The following is a 24,725-nucleotide window of genomic DNA, read 5'->3' on the forward strand; positions in this document are numbered from 1 at the left end:
TGTTATCTCCGACATTTCAAACACTGCATGGAGTGAGATGTGAGTTATGAAACTACATAACATTGATGGAGATCTTCAACACTGCCCTCCTGATGAAAAAGGGAGGGAAAAAGTCACACTATAAGAAAACTGCAGCATGTATTACTCATTAAAATACAGTTACTAGATTAATGCAAAAAGACTACAGAAAGTAGCTTTATTATTACATTATGTTACTCAAAACCATGATGGCTTATATCAAATAAAACAAAATCTGGTATAATGAGTTTTAACTTAGTGGAATCCCAAACCACTAACAAAAAGCATATTTTCTGTCCATGTCAAAAGTGACCCTAAATTGTTGGTTTGCTGTCAGACAGACATCTGTAATCTGAAAACACATGCCAGGTTACATGACTCCACACGCCAGCAGACATCAGATTATGAAGATTTCTTAAAAACAAGCCGGCCATTATACGTACGTACAGCTCCAAGACGTCTTTACACGACTATTCCACAACAAGCTCTCGGCACGATAAAAAAACGCAGCTTTCCTCAGCACTATGTGGTGATACAGGAAATCTTGCCTACACAATAGGCTGCATTATCTGACTCATACTCTTCAGTCTGTGTGACTGATAGTAGAACTATGCTTCTGAAAAACCTTCTGTTATGACATGTGGCTGGCCTTTGATCCAGCGTCAGGGTGTTCACACCTGAAAGAGGAACTGGGGGGGTTACTGTGTTTTGTTCTATTGTTACGCATGCCTCACCCCCCCTAGCCACAAGTGAGTGAATTTAAACTTCAGGTAAGTACAAAAGCAAGGGGTTAGAGGTCTTGGAGAAAGCTGAAGGATAGGTCAAGACCTGTTGCACTGAAATAAACTCTGAAAGCTATTGCACTCCTGGCTACACACAGCAATCCACAAATCAGCTATATGCTTGTAAAACTGTCAAGGAGGACATTGATATTTCTTGTTTACATTCTGGGCTCGGCTCTTTTTACACAACTGATCCTACAGCTTATCGCCTATCATATAGTTGTAGTCAGTCGATACTACTTATTTACCACCATTTCACCTTTGACTCCCAATTGGCTTAAGGTCAAGATTGATTTTTCGTGCAGTATCACCCAAACACACTTGGCTAACACTATATGCTTCTTATCCAGAACACATATTTTATTAAATTCTGCATTTATCTAGAGATGAGAGAACAAAGAACAGACATTTGACAAAGGCTATTTCACTTCACTTCATGTTATGACTAACTAGCCTATTTAGACATTCCTGGAAACATTTCTAGGGGTGAATAATTCTACAGAAATCCTTACAGAGCCTGACTTCCAACCTGAAGCCTGAACCAAAGGGATGAGCTGTCACTTCTACCCAAACACCTCTCCTTACCTCCTGCAATCCTCCTAAGCAGCTGCTGCCTGGCAATGATCCTGCCCAGCCTGTAGCCAGATCGCCTGCGGTGATGATCCATTCTCAGGTAGATATCCTGAGTTTCAGGGGTCATACTGCCAAGACACTCGCTGCCAGTGGACTCTGGGAGATCTCGAAACATTGCTTTAATACTGTAGCCCAAAAAGGCCCCTGACTACTGCCTGATGCACACTCACCCACACACAGCCTCACCAACAGAAAACTTCACATACATGCGCAAAAAGCCTGAAGTGAGCTGAGAGGGACGGCACAGCAGAGCCCAGGGGGTGGAGTGCCAACATTTCAGTCTGTTGTTGCAGGCCATGTGACTATAGGGAAGCCAATGGCAGGGAAGCAGTGGGAGTACTGCCCACCTTGCTGAGCTGAATCCAATGCCTGTATGAAGGCTCGTCAACTTCCCCCAGCTCTGGAGGGAAATATAAATACCACTGGAATGCCTATGAACTGAGTAAGGGGAGCAGCAGTGGATAATGTGGGGTGTGGGAGAGCTTACAAAAATAGTGGCTTTTGGACTCGCCCTACACTGGAACAGCTCTTCTGCTGTTACTGGTGACACAGGTGCCAAATTTACTGGCTGAAAGCAAGTATGTGCCACTTTACAGAAAACTGCAAAAAAGAGAGGAAGAGGGGAAAATTGTTTTCAAGGCTGGGGAATGCTAATTTCTGCTCCCCCACCCCTAATACCTACTTCTACTTCCAGTGGCAGGAAGCCCGCTCAGTAGGTCTCCTTTATGTTAAAGCTACTCAGCAGGAAAAACACATTTTAGCCTGAATATGCAAGTGACCTCAATCCCCTTTACTGAATAAGATTTAGATCAGATACCAGTGAGTCATTTATGCACTTCTGACAGCAAAATTTTAAACCTGCTCAGACATATTAATTATTAGATTTAAGAGCTACATATTCTTTCCATTTTACTGAAAAAAAAAATATTCCCTGGTTTAATTAATAACTATCCAAATCAGTGTGTTACCCATTTACCATCACTGTCTGACCCACAGAGAACTGCCTTACAGCTGCATATTATAAGTTGTTTCTTTGCAGCAAGTGGCATGGGTGATATAAAAAGGTTGAAGGGGACTCACATGACTATGGCACTACTGTTTGTCAGTTTGACATAATTCTCTCTACTAATGTATTATTTCACAATGCAATAAATTGGTTAAGGTTAGGCAGTCAAAGTTGTTGGTGAAGATTAGGAATTAAAAATACTTGCTTAGGATAAAAAGGAAGTCCTTCAAACAGATGCTGCTCTGATTTAGACGTATTGTTGCCCCAGCTGGTTAATAACATGAAACAACAATATCCTCACACCTGAAATAAAGTCTATGTGTACCAGCAGACACACCCAGTGCCAAGCAAGACCCCTGCCACTCTCCCTTTGACCGTTCTAGCTTCATCATACAGGCTTGCCTGTTTAGTATAAGCATAGCGCCATACACATTACTAGAGAACCAATGGGCAAGTGACCAAGTCAAACACAGCCCCTGTCTGTTCTTCTCCCTGGCTGGCAAAATCCACCCTAGCTTACGCTCACAAAGACCACAATTCAGCAGCACACTTCAGAGCCCGCTGCACATTTCATAAACTTCTCCTGGGGTTAATGGTCCTCGTCACACCCTCAAGTGGAACTATTTTAATAAGACACTGTTGCTTTTTAAAAGCACTAGGTGATGGTTTAGCTATATTCATATGATTTCATGAAGTGCTGACTCATTTTTTTACACACAAAAATACCTGTATTCATTCAGCAAATAAAGAGTGTGCTTAAGGTGTCAGATGCAATGTGAGTGCCAGTCTGTTAGGAACAATGCGAGCTCCCTGAATCTGTTTCTGTTTTACACTTCCTTCCTTGTCTAGATGAAGAAATTTACCTTGTGCATCACACGTATCATATTACAGAATCAATCAACCACTGCTAAGCAACGTCATAATGAATGAGATTAATGGTGTCGTCTGTCTGACTTGAAATAGCTCAGCTGGTATTGTAAAAAAGCTTTTAGCTTTTTCACAATACCAGCTTTTTCCTCAGTGTGATCAGAGATGCCCTTGTGTTTAACTTTGTGCAGCATGTCATGAAGAAATGGCTGTGGTCTGTCCTTAGATGGAGCGCTGACACCTTATCAAACATGTTGCAACACGTCTCTGTCTGGGTTTCAGAGCTCCACCAGAATACAGCATGGCAACATGACTCCAGACTCACATTACAGAAACACAAACACATACCAAGCCTCCGTGAAGGAGCTGGCAGGTTTGACAAAGTGGACTTTTTTTTAGCATAATAAATGGCAGAAAATGAATTACAAAATACCATTTCAAGGAAACAAATTAATATAAACTGACACTGGAAGCAACAGACTTGACATGTATTTATCACACATCATCATTATTGTATCTAAATGTAATCTAGGCACTTAATGCAATTCCAGTCTTCATTAGTTTCTACCCTAGCACTCAGCCTGGTGTGATTAGAGAGGGGAAACTTGTACCCTGATTCATGTTGAGGCAGTTGTGGCAGTAGACACTACTCTGATGTGGTTTGATTCAGCAGCAGACACATGTAATCAGCAGTGGGCAGCCCTGGAGCTACTGTGGTTTCCTCTGGTTAAACTTCCAATATAGTCCTACTGTGACAGAAAATTTCCAACTCATAAGCCATCAAACGTCTGAATTCTGAGCTCAGGGCTGGAGGTAAATCATATCTTGATCTGGCAAGTCCAACTGAATTGCTTATATTCTTAATAATAAGGAAACTCTCTAAACTCAAAACAATAACACAGAAAACTGTTGATACTGTGAAGATGAATAAAAGATAAAAAAAAAAAAACTGGTTACCTCAAAAACAAACAAAAAAAACCTAAACATTGATTTATTTATAGGTGTTTGATTCCTAAAGTCAAATTGCAAAAAAAATAAAAAGCCAATCTTCTATTAGCTTACAGCTCAATCCATTACTTTCCCGCTACAGTTAATTTGGAATTAGGATCATAATAATATGTATACATGTAAACATCCCCCAACTTTTTATATTTACATTCGGCTGAGAGGCCCTCAAAATTCAAAAATAAAATATGAACCCAGAGATATGAAAAATATATTCTGCATATATTTTACAGAGCTTTCTCTCAGACTTTGTGAGACAGCTGCCATCTGTCAGAGTTTAGCAGTAAATGGGTCACTTTCTACGTTGTGACATTGAATAATTTCTTTCTTGATTAGCCAAAATCATCTCCGATGAGCAAGAAATTAGATGTATGGGGGCCAAGACCTGAATTAAATTGCAGACACATCCAAAATTCCTCCCTCTGATTTCTCAAACATCTGTTTTGGAAAAGAAATTTAGCAGCTGCCTGTCTGGAATTAGCTTTTCATACCTAAATGTGCCAAAATATGTAAAAATATAAAACTATGCTATAATTTTCCATGAAGTGATAAAAAAAGATCTACATACATTTCTTGCTATTGTTTAGCATAGATATTTGCAGCTCAGTGAGACAGGAATGCAGACTGCATGGCACTCATCACTCACTTTTAATACACTCTGTATCTGGAAAAGAATGCAAGGTTAATGTGTCAAATATCCAGACATCAGAGCACTCAGCTGCTTCACCAGTGACGTACCTCTGCAGGCTGCTCAACTGCCAAGCACACATCAAACTACACACAAAATACACAACTTTGTGGGAAAGTTGAACAGGAGCTCTAAATCCAGTTAAACAAAAAGAACACACTAGTAAGTTGTGATATGACATAAAACATCTGGTCTCTATTTGTATGACTTCAGCCTGCCTTATGAAGACAGAGCTGTTTTGTACTTCATGTGGCTTTCCCATATGAGCTGCTAGTGTGGTCAGTTCACTTCATCTAGTGGCAAACTTGGGCAACTGCACCAATGATTGCACTCCCCTCCTGTGGCATCAATCTCAATAGCTTCAATGGAACCACCAAATCTTCAGTTTTCTTCCAGTTTTGCTCTAATACATCTCAAAGTAGTGATTTGTTTTTACATTCACTGCATACCATATTCTCCTTTTCCTTGTGCCATCAAGAAATGTCTTGCTTATATTAATTTTGACCTTTGTGACTGCATGCCTAATCTTAGAAAAGTTGAAACTATAGATTTTTTTTTACCTTTTATGGATAATTTAATAAGAATATACAAAAATGTGCAAAATGTTTTCACTTGCATATGGAAAAAGGCACCTGTGTTATGTAGCAGTGAATCACAGCACGTTATGTATTGGAGTCACATAACTATGATTACCAGATAACCCATTTTTTGATGTTAAGCATAATTTTTTTTTATTAGCAACATTAAAGCTGCTTCTATATATTCTTTAAAAATATATGCATTGTTTATGTTCACTAACTCTACTTCATTTCCAAGAAGAGTATAGATCGAGCCATCAGCGTCTCCCTGCGGTAGCACGAGGCTAACGGTCCTTTCAGAGGAGAAAGTTGGAGTCACAAAGGAGCACTGTAAATATAGGCAAGCTTTTTCTGCACGTGTTCTGAGTTATTGACACATTCAGGCAATGTTTTTATTTCACGTGTCCTATCCAGCTCGGTACACCTTCATTTAGTAAAACGACTTGCCACGTTTAGCATTATTATATATTAACCTACATACTTTAATGTTATTGGAACAAATGCAAACATATTATCAGCTATATATTATATCAGCTATATGTCTGGGAAATCTATCAATAAGAAAACCTAAAAATACAGTCACAGCCCATTCCCCGCACAATTTTGACTGGCATACAGCAGACCATTAATCATGCAAACATATTAAAATGCTTGCACAGACTTTGGATTAATTACATTTAGTCTACTGAAGGGTTCGGCTGCACTACACTTCTGCAGCGGCTGTAGAGTCTTCCTGAGGCGGACTACTGACCTGCCAGTCTCCGCTCTCTGACATTCTTCCAGAGTAAATCCCAGGCTTTGGATGTGGAGCTCCGCAGCTGCTCACTGAATGACCGCCGGAGCTTCAGTTTCGCAGAGTTTCTCTTAGAAGTCATCTCCGAACCTCCACATACATAATAATAAAAATCCTCTTGTTCCCACGCAAACCTTTTAGTCATTCGACGCACAGTTACCTTTTCCCGGCTACAAGTTATTTCTCCAACAGCAGCAAACCTCAATTTGCTGCCCGGTCTTCGGAGCAGTTTGTCAGCATTTTGAAGCGAAATAATAAATAGCTTTATTCATGTCGGCGAAAAAGAAAAAAAACTTTAGAACAACTTAAAGTGAGAAAGTGACAGTAAAGCACGACGAGGGGCTTTCACACTTCCCACCAGATGTGCGTGTGTGTGTATGTGTTAAGGGACTCGCGCATACTGAGACAGCCGCGATGCGTTCAAGCACTGCAGGAAACACGGAAATTACAAATCAGCACAACATGATTGATTTAACAAAACGGCAACAAGGGTATAAAAAAGGGAAGAAAGCTTGGAAGAACAACGGATGGAATCAGACACTTTTATAATGGCTCGTTTGAGCGAAAAGACACGTAGTTTTACTACTGAACCTCGGCTAATATTTGAAATTAGGCTGAATGTCATACATTTTATGAGTGAGCAAACTTTTTTCTGAGTTTCTTCACAATGATTTATCACAAAGTAAACTATGAGAACATTTTGCAGTATTTCACAACAGCACACAAAGTTATAGCGAGGTCAGGAATATTAAGGTCACATCATGTTTCTTATTGCAGATACAGTAAGTTTACAAAACTCTCGGGGAACAATTTTGTAAAAGCAGAATAATGTCAAAAACATTCTTCAGGATTTTCTCTTTCACCAAGATAATTTAAAATAAAAAATTAGAAAGATAAGGAAGATAAAAAATAAATTCAAAAACCACAAATATAGTAAGTAGGCTAATGTAAAGACAAATTTATTCAAAATTAGTGGGTATGTGTGTCCCATTAATATGAAATAGAAAAAAGAAAAAAGAAAAAAAAAACACAACCTAAAGAGCACAGGGGATCCCAAAGGCTTTGAACATTAAGAGTCATTGTGATTAATGTCCACACATTGTCCCTATTTTAAGAAAAAAAAAAAGTAAGGCTATATTTTGTTAATTTAACTTTGGCTTTATCGAAGAAGAGGACCCAGCCAGAATACATTATTTATGGCAAGAATCTCACTTTTGAAAGCATAAAACCAAGCCTGGTTTCAACGTGGGGTGGGGCAGGGGGTTCATGGCTTTTTCAACTTTGCATGGAGAGGGTCCCCAGGGAAAATAAGTTGGGAATCACCATTCTAGCTGAACTCCAAGGTACTTGAAATTCTCCACCACCTCCACCTCTTCTCCTAGGATGTAGACAGTACTTTGTTTACTCCTGTTCCTCCTGAACTCAACAATAATTTCTTTTGTTTTGTTTGTGTTTTAGATAAAGCGATTATAACCACACTATCTCCCAAACTGACTGATCAGCTTTTTGTCTATCACTGATGCACCCAACAACTGCAAAGTAATCAGAGTATTTCTATAGATGACAGGACGTCTGAAGTCTGAAGTGTACAGTGTGAAGAGAAATTGTGAGAGTGCAGTCCCTTGTGGTGCTCATATGCTGCTGACCAACATCTTAGACACACAACCTTTCAGTCTCAAACTGTGGTCTGTTAGGTAGTCATAAAACCAAGTCGTTGTGGTAGTATCCACCTGTAATTCATGGAGCTTCTCACACTACAGAGCGGGCTGAATTTTATTAAAAGCACTTGAGAAATCAAAGAACATGATCTTTAAAGTGCTGCCTGATTGGTCCAGAGGAGAGTGGACTCTCTGAAGCAGGTAAATGATGCAGTCTTCAACCCAAAGCTCATTACGAGATAACTGTAATGGGTCCTGAAAAGTGTTCACTTGCTTATTGAAGTGAGCCAATAACAGTCTGTCAAGGACTTCCATAACGTGAGATGTTAGGGCAATTAGTTTGTAGTTATTTGGTTCAAATGGTTGGGATTTTTACCTCTGCCAAGGCAGGGGTCATGTATCTGTCGGTCTGTCTCTCTGTTAGCAACATAACTCAAAAAGTTACAGACAGATTTTGATTAAATTTTCAGGAAATCTGAGAAATGGAATAAGGAACATGGAATTAGATTTTGTGGGTAATCACCATCTGGATCAAAGATTTTTTTAAAGGGATTATTTTTGTCATTTGAGCGTCTAACTCAAAAACAACACCTACAATCACTGGCACAAAAAAAAAAGACAATAGCTTGGCAGAGGGCTGCACTCTCTTGAGTGCTTCTAGTTTAGGTACTGGAAAAAGGCAGGATGTTTTCCTTAGCACAGGATCTTTTTTTTTTTTTTTTTTTTTTGACTCAGGCTGGTTGAAAAGGTGCTGACGAATCTAACAGTTGTTCTGAGCAGGTTTTCAGAACCCTGTAGCCATTCACTTTCTCCAGCTATTTCTTCACCTGACTGCAGGACACAGACAGGCTAGAGGTGGAAGCAGAAGAGGTCTCAGTATGTTCTGATGTGGAGGGAGATGAGGGTGTTAAGGTCCAGGACGGAGCTGCAGTGTGACAGTGGAGGTGTGACAGGAAAGCTGTGGGTTCATGCAGGGTGTGTGGTTCGTTGGGTTACAAGTAGGAGGGGGATGATGCTGAACCTTGTTCTAAACTGAACCTATTGAAGAAACTTTTCAGCTCATTAGCTCTGTACAGACTTCCATCAGTATGATCTCCCTTTAACTTGAAGCTGCTGCTCTTTTTCATTCCTTACTACACATCTCTCACATTGTTTTGCTGGAGCTGAGCTAACTTTTTCTTCTTAATCTTTGTTGTAAGTTGATTTTGTGTTGTCTTCAATAATAAAAATATATAGTTAAATAATAATATCAAATGTTCTTACTATGGTGATCAATAGCATGCATCCATCCATCCATTTTCTATACCCGCTTATTCCAGTGCTGGGTCGCGGGGGGGAGGTCAGGCATGGTATACCCTAGACATATTGCCAGTCCACTGCAGGGTCAACACAGATAGACAAAAAACCACAAACACTCTCGCTTAGGGAGGATTTAGTGACCAATTAATGTAACATGCATGTCTTAGAACTGTGCAAGGAGTACCTGGACAGAATACACTTATATACATATATAATAATACATTTTTTTTTTAAATTTGGACATTATTTTCTCTGCAGCCATTACTTTTTGTGAAAACATAGGCTTGACAGAGACCTATTTATTAACTATTATTAGGATTTTCACAATGCTGCATCACAGCAGTTCTCCATGGATAGGTTAGAGTAGAGCATAGATTCAGTTTAGGGATCATTTACTTTTGTTGTTACTAAACACTTGTACCACATATCCTTAAACAACAGAATACCTTGGCTCTTGTCTGCAGAAGAAACATAATTAGTTTGTCTATAAGACAACAACTGCAGCTGCTTGTAAACACCAGCTTCAATAACTGTTCTACCAGAATTATTTAAGGAATTTCCTTCCATTATTGTATACCCACTTAAGCGGTGCATGACCCAAGAGCAGCAATATCATTTCATGAAAACATTTCTCAGGCTCCAACTGGGGCACTATTATAATAGGTTTTAATCCATCCTAAACACACAAAGTGACTAGCTGAAGACTGACAGTTTTTAAATGACCAAACCTCAGACAAGTCAGTTTTTGAGTACAAAGCTGGGGCACTCCATTTAGTAAGGAAACAGACCCCATTTGTCACTGAGGAAGACAGATCATTTACACATTATAAGACGGCCACATGGTTAAATATGGTGAAATATCTCATAATGAAGTTGGGAGATATTAATGAAAGACTCAGTTTGTTGGTTGCTCTGTATAAAGTGTAACTCATGACACTCATATATGAGAAGAACCCAGAGAACTGTCCTGATCGTACTGTACCTGACATGAAAACACCAAGAGCTACATGTTTTCCTTACAAAGCAACACATCAAAACTTGATCAATCATAGTGATATAACTAATAGAGTGTGACAGCTTTTCATCTGGATCCAAGAAATTTGTCATGATTAGTTACAGGACTTAAATATATGTGTGAAAATATTCCCACTCATTTGGAATCAGCATAGACCAACGGTCATGTTGCCATTTTCAGTTCTACTTGTTCAGACCTCAGGATAAAATGCAGCTTGGAGGACATAAACATGCACACTTGTCTCAAGAACCTGCTTCATTTAATCCTGTGACTTTTTACTGAAAGTTAATAATTAAGGAGGAAAAAACGCCACATTGCAAGCATGGCATAAACCAAAGCAGGAATCGACAGACAGACAAACAATACCATCCCTGTCAGCCCCCAAAAGTAAAAGTGGCAGAGAAAGCGTAGCCGCAAAGCTCTGACCTCTCTCGTCATGAATCACCAGAGAAATAAGCCCAGTCCACCACTCTGCCTTTCCTGTCTTACTCTAATAAGAAACCACTTACACAATAAAGATGAGCATTATTGCTGAAAGGATCATGTTGGCTAGACAATGACTTAGCCTCTGGAACAGGCCTTGGCAGCAGAAGTAAGAGCAGATGCTCAGTGTAAACATCAGTCAGCTTGAGAATGTTTTCCCTTCGCTGACTCACCCACTTGTTTGTTTTGGCCAGTCAGCTTTTAGAAAGCACTCCTTTTCCCTGAAAAACTGGCAAATTTTCTGGGTCATTTTTCAGTCTCTCGTTCTCATCTCTACCCCCGCTTTGATAAACACATTCAGATAAATACGTATGTACTTGTATGCAAGTTATCTACACTGTGGAGTTTATGTATGTGTTGCCTCCATCCGTGTCTGATGACGGATGTGGAATGCTGTCCCATGGCTGCAGTGGGAAAATCCCAGATGTGAGGAAACTGATTTCTCCTCTGTGAATGGGTCATGTTGTTGGCCAGGAGGTCTTACACCAGGCCCCCTTAAAATGTCTGGGAGATTGCACTTCCCAGCCTAATGGAAACAAGGCTCCGGGAGCAGGGAGCGGGGATATCTCCCCTCCGCCTCCATCCCGGCCCCTGAGGGCTCGTCCCAGGCATGTGCTATAAATTTCCTGACCATATATTCCCAAGTCGAGTTCATTTTTCCAGAGGAGCCACACATGTGGCATATATCTGGCTTTAGATTATGTGGTTAGGGAAGGAGGAACTGACTTTGGTCCCAATGCATTTAAAGTGGCCACTAATTCTGTTTTCTTAGTGGGCCATCTATTATAACGTCATGGTTTCTTCTTTTACTGAGGCTTGTTCTTTATAGATTCATTAATTCCCAAAGAGGGCATCACATTAAATCTATTTCCAAAGTACAGATTAATCATGAACTGGGAATTGTTTAAGCTTCTGACTTCTCACTACAGAAGTTTATTACATAACTTCACTTCTTGTGCTAAATTGTAACATTTAATGAGGTAAATAAAAAATAAAAAATAAACTTTTTGCCAATATGGCAAATTTTACATAAAAGCAAGAGTTTTCAGAGGTCAGATTTTGCATAAAGAGGTTTAAAGAATGCAAATCTGGCATGACAAGCGTATGCGGCTATTGTTTAATTGAATGACATAGCATGTAATGCTGTCAGGTCTGAATCTGTTCAGGCTGCAGTGCCCACAAAAATGCATGGGAAAACATTTACACCACTGTTGCACACCTGGTTTCTATTATTGCAATGAGGATTTAATCACATCGGTACATTTCACTTCCCCCCATTCTTTTTTTACTCTCACAAATGTAAGATAATGTAATGTTTTATTGATTTTAAGTCATGTTAAAGCTGGACTTAGGGCTTTATTCTCTACATAAACCAATTTGCATGATCTTTCTGGTGATGTAAAAATGTACATTAAAGTCTGTTTTGCTCCACAGCAATCACTACAATCACCAATAAATTCAGCTGACATGCTTACTTTGTATAAATAACAACTTATGATACTCTGGGCAACGACATTAACCTCTAAGAAACAAGTTTAAGCAGGAAGTTTATGTTTATGTTTCCAGATGAGCATTGTCCCCAGAGAGAAACCAGAGTTAAGACTCTCACCAAGACCAAAGCAAAAAAAAAAAAAAAAAAAACACAACAGCTGCTTAAAACTAAACTACAGTTTGGATTTGAAGTCTTCTCTCCAATAACAAATATGCTGTATGGTCCTATTTGAAGTCTTTATAATTTTGCCTCCAAAGGACTCTATAGCAAACTCACGATTCTCAAAATTCTAAGAGTTATGCAAAACATTTTGCATTTAATATACAACACATTGAAGTTCTCAACATGGGTGTGAACACTCACAGATGTTTACAGTTTTAGATCAACCCAGTTTCACATCAAAATGTGGAATGGTTGTGTTGGTCTGTGGAAAACATACTCATTTTGTTATATCTTGCCATTTGCATGTATGTACATCCATAAACTATGGCTGTAAAGTTTTTTTCTCTTTGCAGAAAGAAAACGCCACAATATGGAAGATGCTCCACAAGTTTGTTGAAACTGTACATATTGAAGAGACACAAAAGGTCCTGGTAATATTTAAAGTTGGGAACAAATTATTAATAAACAACAAACTTGGGGACAGGAGGCAGGATGGGCGATGGTGGAATAATTAGCTGGGCTCTTCTAAATTTCATTTGCAAAAATTTTCGTTTTAAGCTCTCCTTTGCTGTTTGATTAGTTTAGGAAACCAAAAAGGTTTGGTTTAAGATAGGAAAAGCTTTATTCATCCCCTAAAGGAGAAATTTCTTTGCCACCAAACATCTCATACATTCACAATGAGGAAATGTAAATATACTAAAAACATGGTTCAACACACCAAAAAAAAAGCTACAGGTGTTCATTTAAAAATCTGACACCTGCAGGAACAAAATACCTTCTGAAGCATTCAGTAGAACACTGAGGCATGACAAGACATTCACTGAAAGAGCTTTTAAGACTATTAAAAACATCATGTAGAGGATGGTTTTTTTTAAGGAATGGAATTGTTCTCAATTTGGACCCAGTTCTTTTTGCCAGAGTGAAGTCCAGAGAGTCAGGGACGGTGCCAATCACAGCCCCAGCTTTTTTAATCAAGCTCTTTTGTCTTCTCAACATTCAGTTTTAAAAAGTTTGCATCACACTGCCTGACAAATGCTTCCACCTCTTTTTCTTTTTGTAGGCACAGTCATAGCCTCGGGTCAACAGACCCACAAGTGTAGTATCGTAGGCATCAACATGATAGATGGAGCTTTTTATCTATCACATAATAGAAAGCAACATATTCCATTTTCAGAAAGAGAAATTGAATATTTCTTTTGGCAAAAAGCCTAAATAAATAGACTAATAGATTTTGAGTGGTAGCTCAGTCTAACTACTGCACATTTGGACAAGAGACTGGGCTACATCATTGACCTCAAAACATCAGCGAATAAAAGACCAGTTTTTATTAATGATACATGTGTGAAACTTAATGTAATCAACTAGACCACTGCCAACTACTCTGCTCAACTCATCAACCATGAGCACAGTGCAGGTATTGTTTTCAAACTGAGACACAAACAAGCCCTGCTGGTCCCTTAAAACCAGTGAGCCAGAGAGGATGCAGGAAGTCTGCGCAGCCTCTGCCTCCTATTGCTCTTTGATTACTGAGCCAAATTGTTTAATCAGGTCTGAAACCACAAAGAAGCTGCAGTGCTACACTGCCCCAGGACAGAACCTCTCTTAAGAGCATGCTGGGTTTTTTTTTTGTTATCAGGGTAGAGGTGGAAGTGCACAGCTATATAAATCTCCACTAGCACGGTCACCTGCCGCCTTGCTTCAGTGCAGAAAGACACAGCATTTGGTGTGAGACATCCCATGTGCTAAGCCAACCTAAGGATGCAGACGCAAGGACTCCAAGCTTAGTGTAGGAGGAGACTTTCTGCCTTCCTTCAACATCTGGAATCTCTGTGGTTTATGTGGGAAATCTTGGAGGCTGCTAAAGGAACCCATGTAGTTACTGTATCAAAACCAACCCTGTATAAATGATCTACAAAGTGGAGTATCAGCCTGGTTTACGCCACAGTGTGGATAAGAAAGGGGTTACTGTTTGATTTCAGTTCCAGGACCCTGACGTTTTGTGTCCCTTCCATACTCATTATTACTTTCTAAATCTTGTTTCTGCTTTTTTCTTGGGTGACAGCTGAGTGCAACTGGCCTGCATCAACACACAGCTGCCCACGTCTCCTTCCACTTAGTTTACAAAGCCCAGACCTAAATTCCTCAATATGCACACACTGACACACACACAGAAAATACTCTCACCTCGGTCTCTTTGAGGAAGTTGTTCCCTAAAGAATGTACTTGCTGCTTTTTTGCAGTTGGCACTGGGAGTGTAATTAGGAATTACAACAATAAACCTGTTTCCTCTCATTGGAGAACGTAAAATTAGATCAAACTGCTCTCTGAACACACACACAATGGATAGTGGGCAGATGATTTATACTTTGCAATAAATCTTTCCCACAGATCATGGAAATTGTTGAATTTGATGAGATCATTCAGAGTAAAAACCTTGAAGGCAAATTAAAAGATGTGCTATAGCTACAATAATCCCAGCAAAAATGTATAAAAATTGTAATAAAAAAATATTTCAGAGCCAGTTAACCGGGCAGTTTTTTATTGTTGATAATTTACTGCATATACAAAGAAAAGTCCAGAAATACTACTAGACTTCTTTTTTCCTCCTTTTGCTTTCCCTGTCAAACAGCCAAGCTGGCCTCTGCACTCAGGAAACCACAAGTCATTTTCCATCTTTCCATGTGTGGAATTTTTCATGCACTCGTCATGCCAGCAGCACCTCTTATATTTTCGGCTGCATCTACAAATGACGACTGGCTTATAATTTTAGAACATGATGTCATTGATCTGTCACCTGCTCTGCAACAGATAGATGGGGAGAGAAAATAAAGGAACAGTCTCATAAAAGTTAAATTTCCCTGCAGTTTGAAATAAAAAGGTTTCACATTGTGCAGATCCCGTCTCTTTATAGCCAGTGCAGATGAAAAAGTGTTTGGTCATTTAAAAAAAAACTGCTGAAAAATGTGGTATGTTGCCTTCTGATAGCACCACGATGGCACCTTTGAGGTGTAACCCACAGCAATGAACAAAAGTATTTTAGGAAACATAAACAAAACAGAAAATACAGCAAGTCAAAAAAAGAATTTTAAGTGTGTTTTCTGGTTTGATGAGTTCTGTGTTTTGCTTTTGTGTTTTCTAAAATGTTATCAGAAAATGTGCTGTGTATTTGAATTTTTTATTGCCATGCTTGACAACTTTGCAATCAATTGGCATAACGAGTCAAATGTATGGAAATACGTCTTTAACCTTCCAAAAAGGAAAAAGGATGTATTCAGTTGTCAATTTCAGTTTGGGAAAAACCTTCTTCTTTTTCCATAAAACAATGCGGATTTTCACAGATCAATGCCCCTTTTTAAAGACTGAAAAATATATTATAATCTTGGCAATAAAATGTGCAGTAGAAGATTTGTATGTTCTTCTTTGAGTGGTGTCATTTTACTAAAAACATACTGTGACACACCAACTGTTGACTGTACCTTCACACAACAAACAAAAAGGCATCCAAATCTGTGTGCATTTCTTTCAGGGTGATTCATTTCAGAACAAGCCCTGGAGAAAAAATGTGACACTTGGCTGGGTTTGGACATTTAACATCCTAACAAAAAAGTCCTGAAATTAAAAACAGCAGTAAATTCAGATTTTCACTGACAGTCCTAATGACAGCTCAGGTCATCCAAAGCTAAATACGAAATTTAATACTGATCCCATCAACCTGCTTCTCCTGTAAATGCCCTGATTACGGGTCAAGTTATAAAATCTGTTCCTAACTAGCTGACACAAAGCAAAGAGAAGTGTATAGTCCCTAACAGGCCTGTGGAGAGAGACTGCAGCTGTTTGAGGTCACAGCCAGACTCCACCAGCAGGCAGTGACCCTTTGTGAGCCTGCAGCTCTTAAATCTGAGAACAGCTGAGGAGAATGCAGGATGCAAAACACAGATAAGACAACACTGCTGTGGTGCATTAGTAGCCATGAATGTTATATAATACCCACTGGTTTCTCTTCTTTGGCTGGGATGGCGATTTATAATAGCAGTTTGCACACGGGGCCCCACATTTCACAGTGAGAGGGGTTTTTGTTTTGGTCACTCTCATGCTGTGTGTCAGAAGACAGGCTGGTAAATGGCTGTTGTTTTATTGTCCAATTAATCTAAATCATAAGTGTCTTGTTCTTGCTTTAATTTTGTTGTTTTAGTTCTTTACTAATTGCTAATCATGGGATGATATCAATTATTGTTTATCACACCTCACAGTAGGTTCTGAGTTAGTACTACTACAGTCATTTAGCAGATGCTTTTCTCTAAAGCGACTTACATCTGAGTGTAAGAACAACTACCTGCAGTAACCCGCTGGTTGAGTGGGCCTTTTCTGTGTGGGGTGTACATGTTTGTCTCTTTGTGACTAACTCCTGACCCATCCAGCCTGAACCCTGCCTGTCACCAAATGTCAACCAGATAGAATTCATCCTCTGTGACCATCTGCAATATATATCCAATATATAGATCATGGATAAAAACAGATTACATTGTGATCAAAATGCATGGGGAAAAAAGTTCTGTCTCTCTTACTTCACTAAGTATAAAATCACTTTGTGCAGTTAGATGCGTAGTTGTATCAACTTATGGTTAAAATTCAACCAGGTCATTGAAGTGGAACACTGTCCTTATACAAATATAAATGCGGGAGGGTAAATAACCAAAGTATGTGGATTGTGTAAAAGAAATCTTTAAGACCTTCTATTATTTCTAACTTTTCTGTAGGAGATTGTTGTACATGTAAGTGAAGCTGAATTCACTGCACAGGTGCTACCTTTAAGTTACTTGAAGGGTGATTTTTTTCAGACGATGCTCCAGTTACAAATCAGGATTTTATTAGAGTAAAGTGACAGTCTGGAAATGCTTTTAATGCATTCCTGGGTGTGCACATCTCTGCATACAGGGTGTGTTAGTCTGGTTTTGAATGATTTGATCTTGTAGCACTTTGGTCAGTCTATGATCTGGTTAACACAATAACTTGTTCTTTTGTGTGGATTTTCTAATCCAGCAACAGTACAGTGATTGTCATCAAAACTATGTGTGAAATTCTTCATATGATAAGAGATATAATTGTTATTTATTCATACGGATGTCTCGTTAAAGCAACTAGTCTGAATTACAAACTCCTCAGGCAGTTATAATTACAGTGTTATACACATTAATACATGATTCTGACGTACAGCTTATGAAAACCCAAAAATCAAAATCTCAGAAAATTAAAATAGTGTGAAAAGGTTCAACACTTCTAAGTACCACTCTCTAATTTGTTAATTAATCCAAAACACCTGCAAAGGACTCCTGAGCATTTAAATGGTCTCTCAATCTATTTCATTAGAATTCACAATCATGGGGAAGGTTGCTGACCTAACAGGTGTGCAGAAAACCATCACTGACACCCTCCACAAGGAGGGAAAGCCTCAAAAGGTAATTGCAAGAAGTTGGACGTTCTCAAAGTGCTGCATCAAAGCACATCAATAAAAAGTTTAGTGGAAGGGAAAAGTGTGGAAGGAAAAGGTGCACAACCATCAGGGATGATCACAGCCTGGAGAGGATCGTCAGGAAAAGGCCATTTAAAAATGTGGGGGAGATTCACAAGTAATGTACTGAGGGTGGAGTTAGTGCTTCAAGAGCCACCACACACAGACAGATCCTGGACATGGGCTTCAAATGTCGTATTCTTCTTTTCAAGCTGTTCCTGAACAAAACAACGTCAGAAGCATCATATCTGGGCTAAAGAAAAGATGAACTGGTTTGTTGAGCAGTGGTCCAAAGTGCTCTTTTCTGATGAGAGCAAATTTTGCAACTCATTTGGAAATCAAGGTCCCAGAGTCTGGAGCAAGAATGGAGAGGCAATAATCCAAGACACTTAAAGGGCAGCATGAAGTTTCCACAGTCTGTGTTGATTTGTGGAGCCAACAACCGGTGTTGGTCCACTTGGCTTTATTAAGTTCAGAGTCAACGCAACCATCTACCAGGAGATTTTAGAGCACTTCATGCTTCCTTCAGCAGAAAAGCTTATTGGAGATGTTGACTTTATTTTATCCAGCAGGACTTGGCACCTGCCCACATGATCAGAAGAACCAAAACCTGGTTCAATGACCAGGGGATAAATGTGCTTGTTTGGCCAGCAAACTGTGCTTACCTGAACCCCGTAGAAAATCTACAGGGCATTGCTAAGAGAAAGATGAAACACATGGGACCGAGCAATGTAGAAGAGTTGAAGGCAGCTATTGAAGCATCCTGGTCTTCCATTACACCCCAGCAGTGCCACAGGCTGATAACACCCGGCCACGCCACATTGAGACAGTAATTCATGTAAAAGAGACTTAAACCAAGTAATGAGTTCTTATGCATAACTATGGCTTACAGCTTATTTATAAGCTGTAAGCCATAATAATCAGAATTACAGCAAATAAATACATGTAACAACATAACATATTAGTTAACATTTTTAAGTTAAATTACTTAAAATAAATTAAATTTTGGGCAATATTAAATCTTTTTTTATTTCACCTGTATATGGCACAGGTTGTGGATATTTCCTGGCAAGGAGCACCAGATTTATATCCCACACAATTAGTATTTAATACAACTCACTTTCACACTTGCCAAAGATGCTTCTTTTAAAACCAAAACATGCTACTTCATTAGAAGGCCTAAAAATGGGAACTGATAAAAGCAGGCAGGCTTCTTTTGACAAGGTGACATTTGACACTTACTGAAAAAAAGTAAAAAAAAATCTTGACTCAAACATGGCCATGTTTTCTACTTTTTTGTTAGATTCATTCACACCAATGTATGAAGGACACAAGGCTTTACACCTCTTTCCTTACAAATAGAAAGAAGTCTCCAAGGGATTCACAGAGTTTCTTCTTTGTTTTTCTTATAATCAGCTGCTATAGATTTCCACATTGAAAGTAGATTAGCATATTTATTCAGAGAGAGGATCTGTGTAAATGTGCACAGCCTGTTTGAAACCTCACAAGAAGGAAGCCTCAGCCTGACAGATCTGGGCCACAGAGTGCCGTTTAAGCTTGTGTTATTTTCCCTCTGACTGACATTTGGGAAGGTAATGTTTATCATAACAAAGCACATGAGCATTTATTTATACATTTAAAAGTCACTCGGTTCTGCATAACTGCTTCTCTTTGGACCCTGTTTTCTTTCTGTTCATTTAACCTCTAGTCTGAAACCTCTAAGACATTAATACATTTACAAAATATACATTACCCATCCCTGCAAAACCTCATATCTGTCCATTAAATAGTTTAAATAGATTAAAGGAGTTGTTCCCTTTATTTTTACTGTATTTCAAAACATGACCTGGCAGCTATCAGCTATTAATTCTATGATTAACATCAGCTGGGTTTTGAGGGTGAACATAGCAGCCTCTCACCAAAGACATTAATTTCAATACTGCATTTAAAGAGGCTGTAGGGAATAGATTTCCATGCAAATGATGCCGTATGAGAAGGAATGAGGTACTTTTGGCCCATCATGCAGTCAAGACTTAAAAAAATGCTACATTAAACATTGAGTAATGCAAGTAGAAAAATAAGCATTTCAGGCTGTGGATTAAGGTTTTTTTCTCCTTTATGCAAAAATATTCTTTGAGCTTTTCCATGTGCAGTTTTTGAATAGAGATCCGGGTTTTGCTTTTTTCTGAAGGAAAAACAAAACATCAACTGAAGAAGGTTAAATAGTCTAGTGTGTGAATGTTTTATTACTTTACCTAAAATGTTTTATATGATCTTAAATAAATAACAGGAACAGCAATTTGTTGTATTTACCCCTCAGTATCTCATTTCTAAATGGCACAGTGCCAATTATCAGAGTGGAGTGTAAGACAAAACAAGCAGGCCATTGCTCAACAGGATTAGACTCCATTAAAAGCAGTCTGGGGACTGAAATATTAACAAAAACACACACCAGCAGTTAACATTGCACATTTATAAACACAACACAGCATCAGCTTTCTGCTGCTGCTGCTACTTTTCTGTTTTGGAAATGAACCAGAGGAATGTGTTTTCTTGTCTTGTACATTGTCAATTTAATGAGGTGGACAGCATTGTTATGGTCGATACTGAGATCCATTTGGCTGTCGTATTTGTGTCTTAAAAAGAGTTTTCCGCAGCCCAGCTGTAAAATACAGCCAGGAAATTTCACACTTAATGTGTCTGACCCGCTGCCGGCTTTGTTCTTTTTGTAACACTAGCATTCTCCAAGTCATTTCATCATATATTCAGAGTGAAACCACATTTTATATTTTATTTACTTTCACACAAACCAAAGCTGACTGTGACACTGTCTGTGGTCTGGTTCATTTGCAGCATCTGAAATATAGTGGAAAATATAATTATAAATGTATTAAAGTAAAAATTACAGCTGTGTTGAAAAACTTGTTGATGTCATTCAAGGTGATCTCACACTCACAATTCCAAAAATTACTATTAGCATTTGGTCTTACTGCATACCTCATACTTCACCAGTGGACCACACGTTAGTTAACTGCCTCATAAAAGTGACATAGATTTTTTCCAGATTATTATGTCCACTTGTGTGATACCATCATGTAAAACAGAGGTCATATGACAGCGCAACCTGAGTCTAAAATGGCATCCACCCAAATCCTGCAGCTGCCCCCCCAAGGGCCACATCACACCAGGCCCCTCAGAAGTATTTCCCCTCAGCAAAACAGCAACAATGATCTGGCATGCTGCCTAATTTTAACTGCATCCCTTCAAGTGACCAACATATAAAAGGGCCTTTAAAATAAAAGAATGTGCATTTGGACATTCTCGAGACACCGGCTGAGAGGGAGGGAGCCGACACCTGTGGCCATCAGTCTTATTGTCTGGAGACAGAGCAATGCCACCATGAAAGCCAGGACATAGTCCAGGATCAGCTTCAACAGAGGTTTTTATGTGCCAGGCAGAAGCATTTCATTTACAGTACATGACTTATAGATGCAGATAGAGCCATTTAGTCAAGTGATCAAGCCTTATACCCGACCCACATGTGAAAACAACAACATTTAAAAGGGTTTAAAGTTTTCAAATTCTCAGGCTGTGTAAAGCAAAATTCCAGGTCTGATCTTCCTCTTCTGGCATTTGTAATAGTCTTTTTATGGACCAGGAAGAAGAAAGTGCTACACTACCAGCTTCATTTGTTTTCAGTGATTAAATTAAATTTAAACAAACATGATCCTGAAATAACTGCCAAGTCTTTATTGACTGGATGTTCCTTTCCATTTAAAAGATTTATAGAAAATTAGTAATCATGACATTAAGAGTCATGTAGCATTAATTTACAGATGCATGCATGCTGATGTCCGCAAGTCTCTGCCAAACAAATAAGGATGGAATAAAATAATTTAGCTCTCTAATATCCTTTTAGTCTATAATATGATCACATTTGCTCACATCAATTTTCTCAACCAGCTTTATATGGCCATTGGCTGCTCTCCCGACATGCACTAAGCAGAGAGCAGAAAAATCACCCTGTAGCTTGCCAATCCGTCACAGGCACAAGCCAGGAAGAGGAACACAATTTAGACTTTCCACTCAACCTGAAGTGTGTGTTTGTGGAAGGTAAAAGCAACTAAATCAATAAGCATTAGAGATGAAAAAAGAAAACCCTGCTTGCTCCTCTCTGATGAGATAGTGAAACAGAAGCATAAACATATGTCAAAAGGCTGGTAGGAAACAAAATAAATAGATCATTTCTTACCTGCACCTGCTGGTTTGGTCATGTTATTGAACATCTGTAAGGCAGAGAGTGACAAAATATCAGCAACTAAACTCAGTGGCAGATGAATCCCTGCATTCTCCATCACAGTAAAGTAAATAAAAACTTTCCACAGCAGTGGCGGTGGTATCATTTAGCACTTATTAAATCACAATCTGATGTGCTGCTCATCATCTGGCCGTTTTTGTAGAGGTGATACTTCAGGATTCAAACCAAATAAATACCATCAGGAAAATGTAACGTGCAGTGCACTGCTTCCTCAAAATATTGTTGTTAGTGTTGGAAAATGGTGGATGTATGTATAATACAGAAAAGAACAGCTGCAATCATTTATGTCCCCGAAATCAGGATTTTTTTTTCATTTTTTTTTAATATACATAGTTCAAAGTACTGGAAATAGAGGTCCTAAATAACTGGAGAGGCCAGGGGACTGAAAACCTTTTCCTGATCTGGAATAGTCAGGATCGCTTCCCGACTCTTGCCCAACTCTCTCTATTTCCCCTCTGTGGCCCACCACTCTGATTTATGTGCTTGTTTGCTTGCCCTGTTTCCACATTTCTCCCTGGCAGAGACAAAATGCAGAATAAACTCCCAGGATGCCTTTCTGTTATTCTGCTGACCCTCAATCACGACTGTCAACTGGCAATCAGACCTTATGCTGCTGATCAGAACTTTTTTGTTATCATGTCATCAGTGGCTTCTCTCTAAGTTGGAATAAGCAGCCATGTGCTGCATGTTAAATAAAGGCTGCAACTCTGCGGCGTTGTCATGGCAGCAGAAATGCCTGCAGCGTATGAAGTTGGCAAGATGAGCAACCTGCATGGCTTCTATGCTGCTGCAGCAGTAAAAAAATAAATAATTAAATAAAAATGTGACGGGATTAATCAGGACAGGTGAGGTTCTTTTCTTTTCTATTATTTTTTTTTTTTTGTAAGATCGTTGACCTTTTTGGACACTTTAAGGCCACATCGCAAATGAGGTCAAAGTAAAACAGGTTTCTACCACTCAACTTATTCAAATACAAAGGACTTAAAGCGGCACAAGAATCACAGCCAACACATTTCTGGCAGGTTTCAGGCCTGAACCACCAGGGGTAGCTCCAGGGTCAGCAGCCTTGGTCACTCAGCTATCTCCAGGCACAAAAAAATAAACTTTCTGGGAGAATCAAGATAGAAAAACAGGGTTGTAAAACTATGACTCATACCCTCATGCATCCATTTTTACCTCTGCTTAAACATAGAGGAGTTGAGTAGAACCATGATGTGTCCCTCATTATTGACTGAGAGATTTGACATAGTCTGGCAGAATTTCATCACAGATTTAAACACTTCTGTAACAGAACTCAAAGACTGCTTTTAATAGGGACACCAGCAGAGTCGTTATCTCTGTGCTTTCAAGTGCTTTCTGTAAAATCGATGGTCCTACTGAGTTGGTCTCCATGGGCCTGTTTCAGACAGAGTTTCAGAAATAAATTTAGAACTCCAAAAACCAGATGCCGCACCCCAGTGGAGATGTACTGATTGGACAAGGCTTCAAAGACTTAAACTCTATGTTTCTCTCTTCCCCTACAGCTAGGAGAAAATAATTAATTCTGGCATATTTCAAGATCTGAACAACATTAAAACACACATAGGCAAAATGCTCTACATAAAACACACAACTAACAATTTCAAAAACCTGATCATAATCTTCTTCAAATGCATTCATACACACACACACACACAACATGAATTTGATCCCCTGGTAACGACCTTGCAGACTAAGTAGACATAGCCCCCTGCATAAAGGATCCCCATTCGGAAAACACTTGAGTTAAAGATGTTAAACAATAAGGCCAAATTAAAGCAACAGGTATAAAATATAAATAAAGGAGTTCATAAAAACAATGCATTTGAATAAAATGAAAAATACAACTAGAGAGCCATATAAATAGGTGGTATTAAACAAGAAAAGTATATAATTAAATACTAAATAAAAATAAATCTATAAAAATTATGATACATACAACAAAAACTAAAATAAATAAATACATACAGTACATACAGTACATACAGTACATACATACATAACTCAAGGTAGGTCTTGAGCCTCTTTTTAAACACATCAACAGTCTCTGCAGCCCTGAGTTTTTCTGGTAGGCTGTTCCACAGTTGAGGGCCGTAGTGGTGGAACGAGGCCTCACCATAAGTTTTGGTCCCGATTTAGGGAACAACTACAAGACTGGTACCAGAGGATCTCAGGGTCCGCGAGGACTCATAATTTTAAAGAAGGTCAGATAAATAAGAAGGCCCAAGACCATTAAGACATTTATAAACTAGTAAAACCTGAACCTGCTTGCAGTAGAGAGGATGTTTATATGGAGTAGCAGGTTTATGTGGGTGAATGACAGCTGCTGCCTCAACACAAACAACCAGTGAACAGGCAGATACAGGACTGGTCAGTCTGAGTGACAGACCAGTATGTCCTC

General features: G+C 39.0%; 1 protein-coding gene across 3 annotated transcripts in view; it reads right to left on the minus strand.

Moving 5' to 3' along the window:
- Positions 1 to 24,725, minus strand: part of stard13b (StAR-related lipid transfer (START) domain containing 13b) — a 65,006-nt gene that overhangs the window by 27,633 nt on the left and 12,648 nt on the right. The window contains exon 5 of one of the 3 annotated variants that reach the window (XM_041993839.1): positions 22,241 to 22,274. In XM_041993839.1, coding sequence (XP_041849773.1) covers positions 22,241 to 22,274 — 34 coding nt within the window. Of the gene's footprint in view, positions 1 to 1,385; positions 1,559 to 6,328; positions 6,698 to 22,240; positions 22,275 to 24,725 lie in introns of those variants that run through there. The other 2 variants (XM_041993840.1, XM_041993841.1) reach the window with 2 other exon arrangements.

The sequence above is a fragment of the Melanotaenia boesemani genome, chromosome 9 (assembly GCF_017639745.1).
Source record: "Melanotaenia boesemani isolate fMelBoe1 chromosome 9, fMelBoe1.pri, whole genome shotgun sequence".
Lineage (NCBI taxonomy): Eukaryota > Metazoa > Chordata > Actinopteri > Atheriniformes > Melanotaeniidae > Melanotaenia > Melanotaenia boesemani.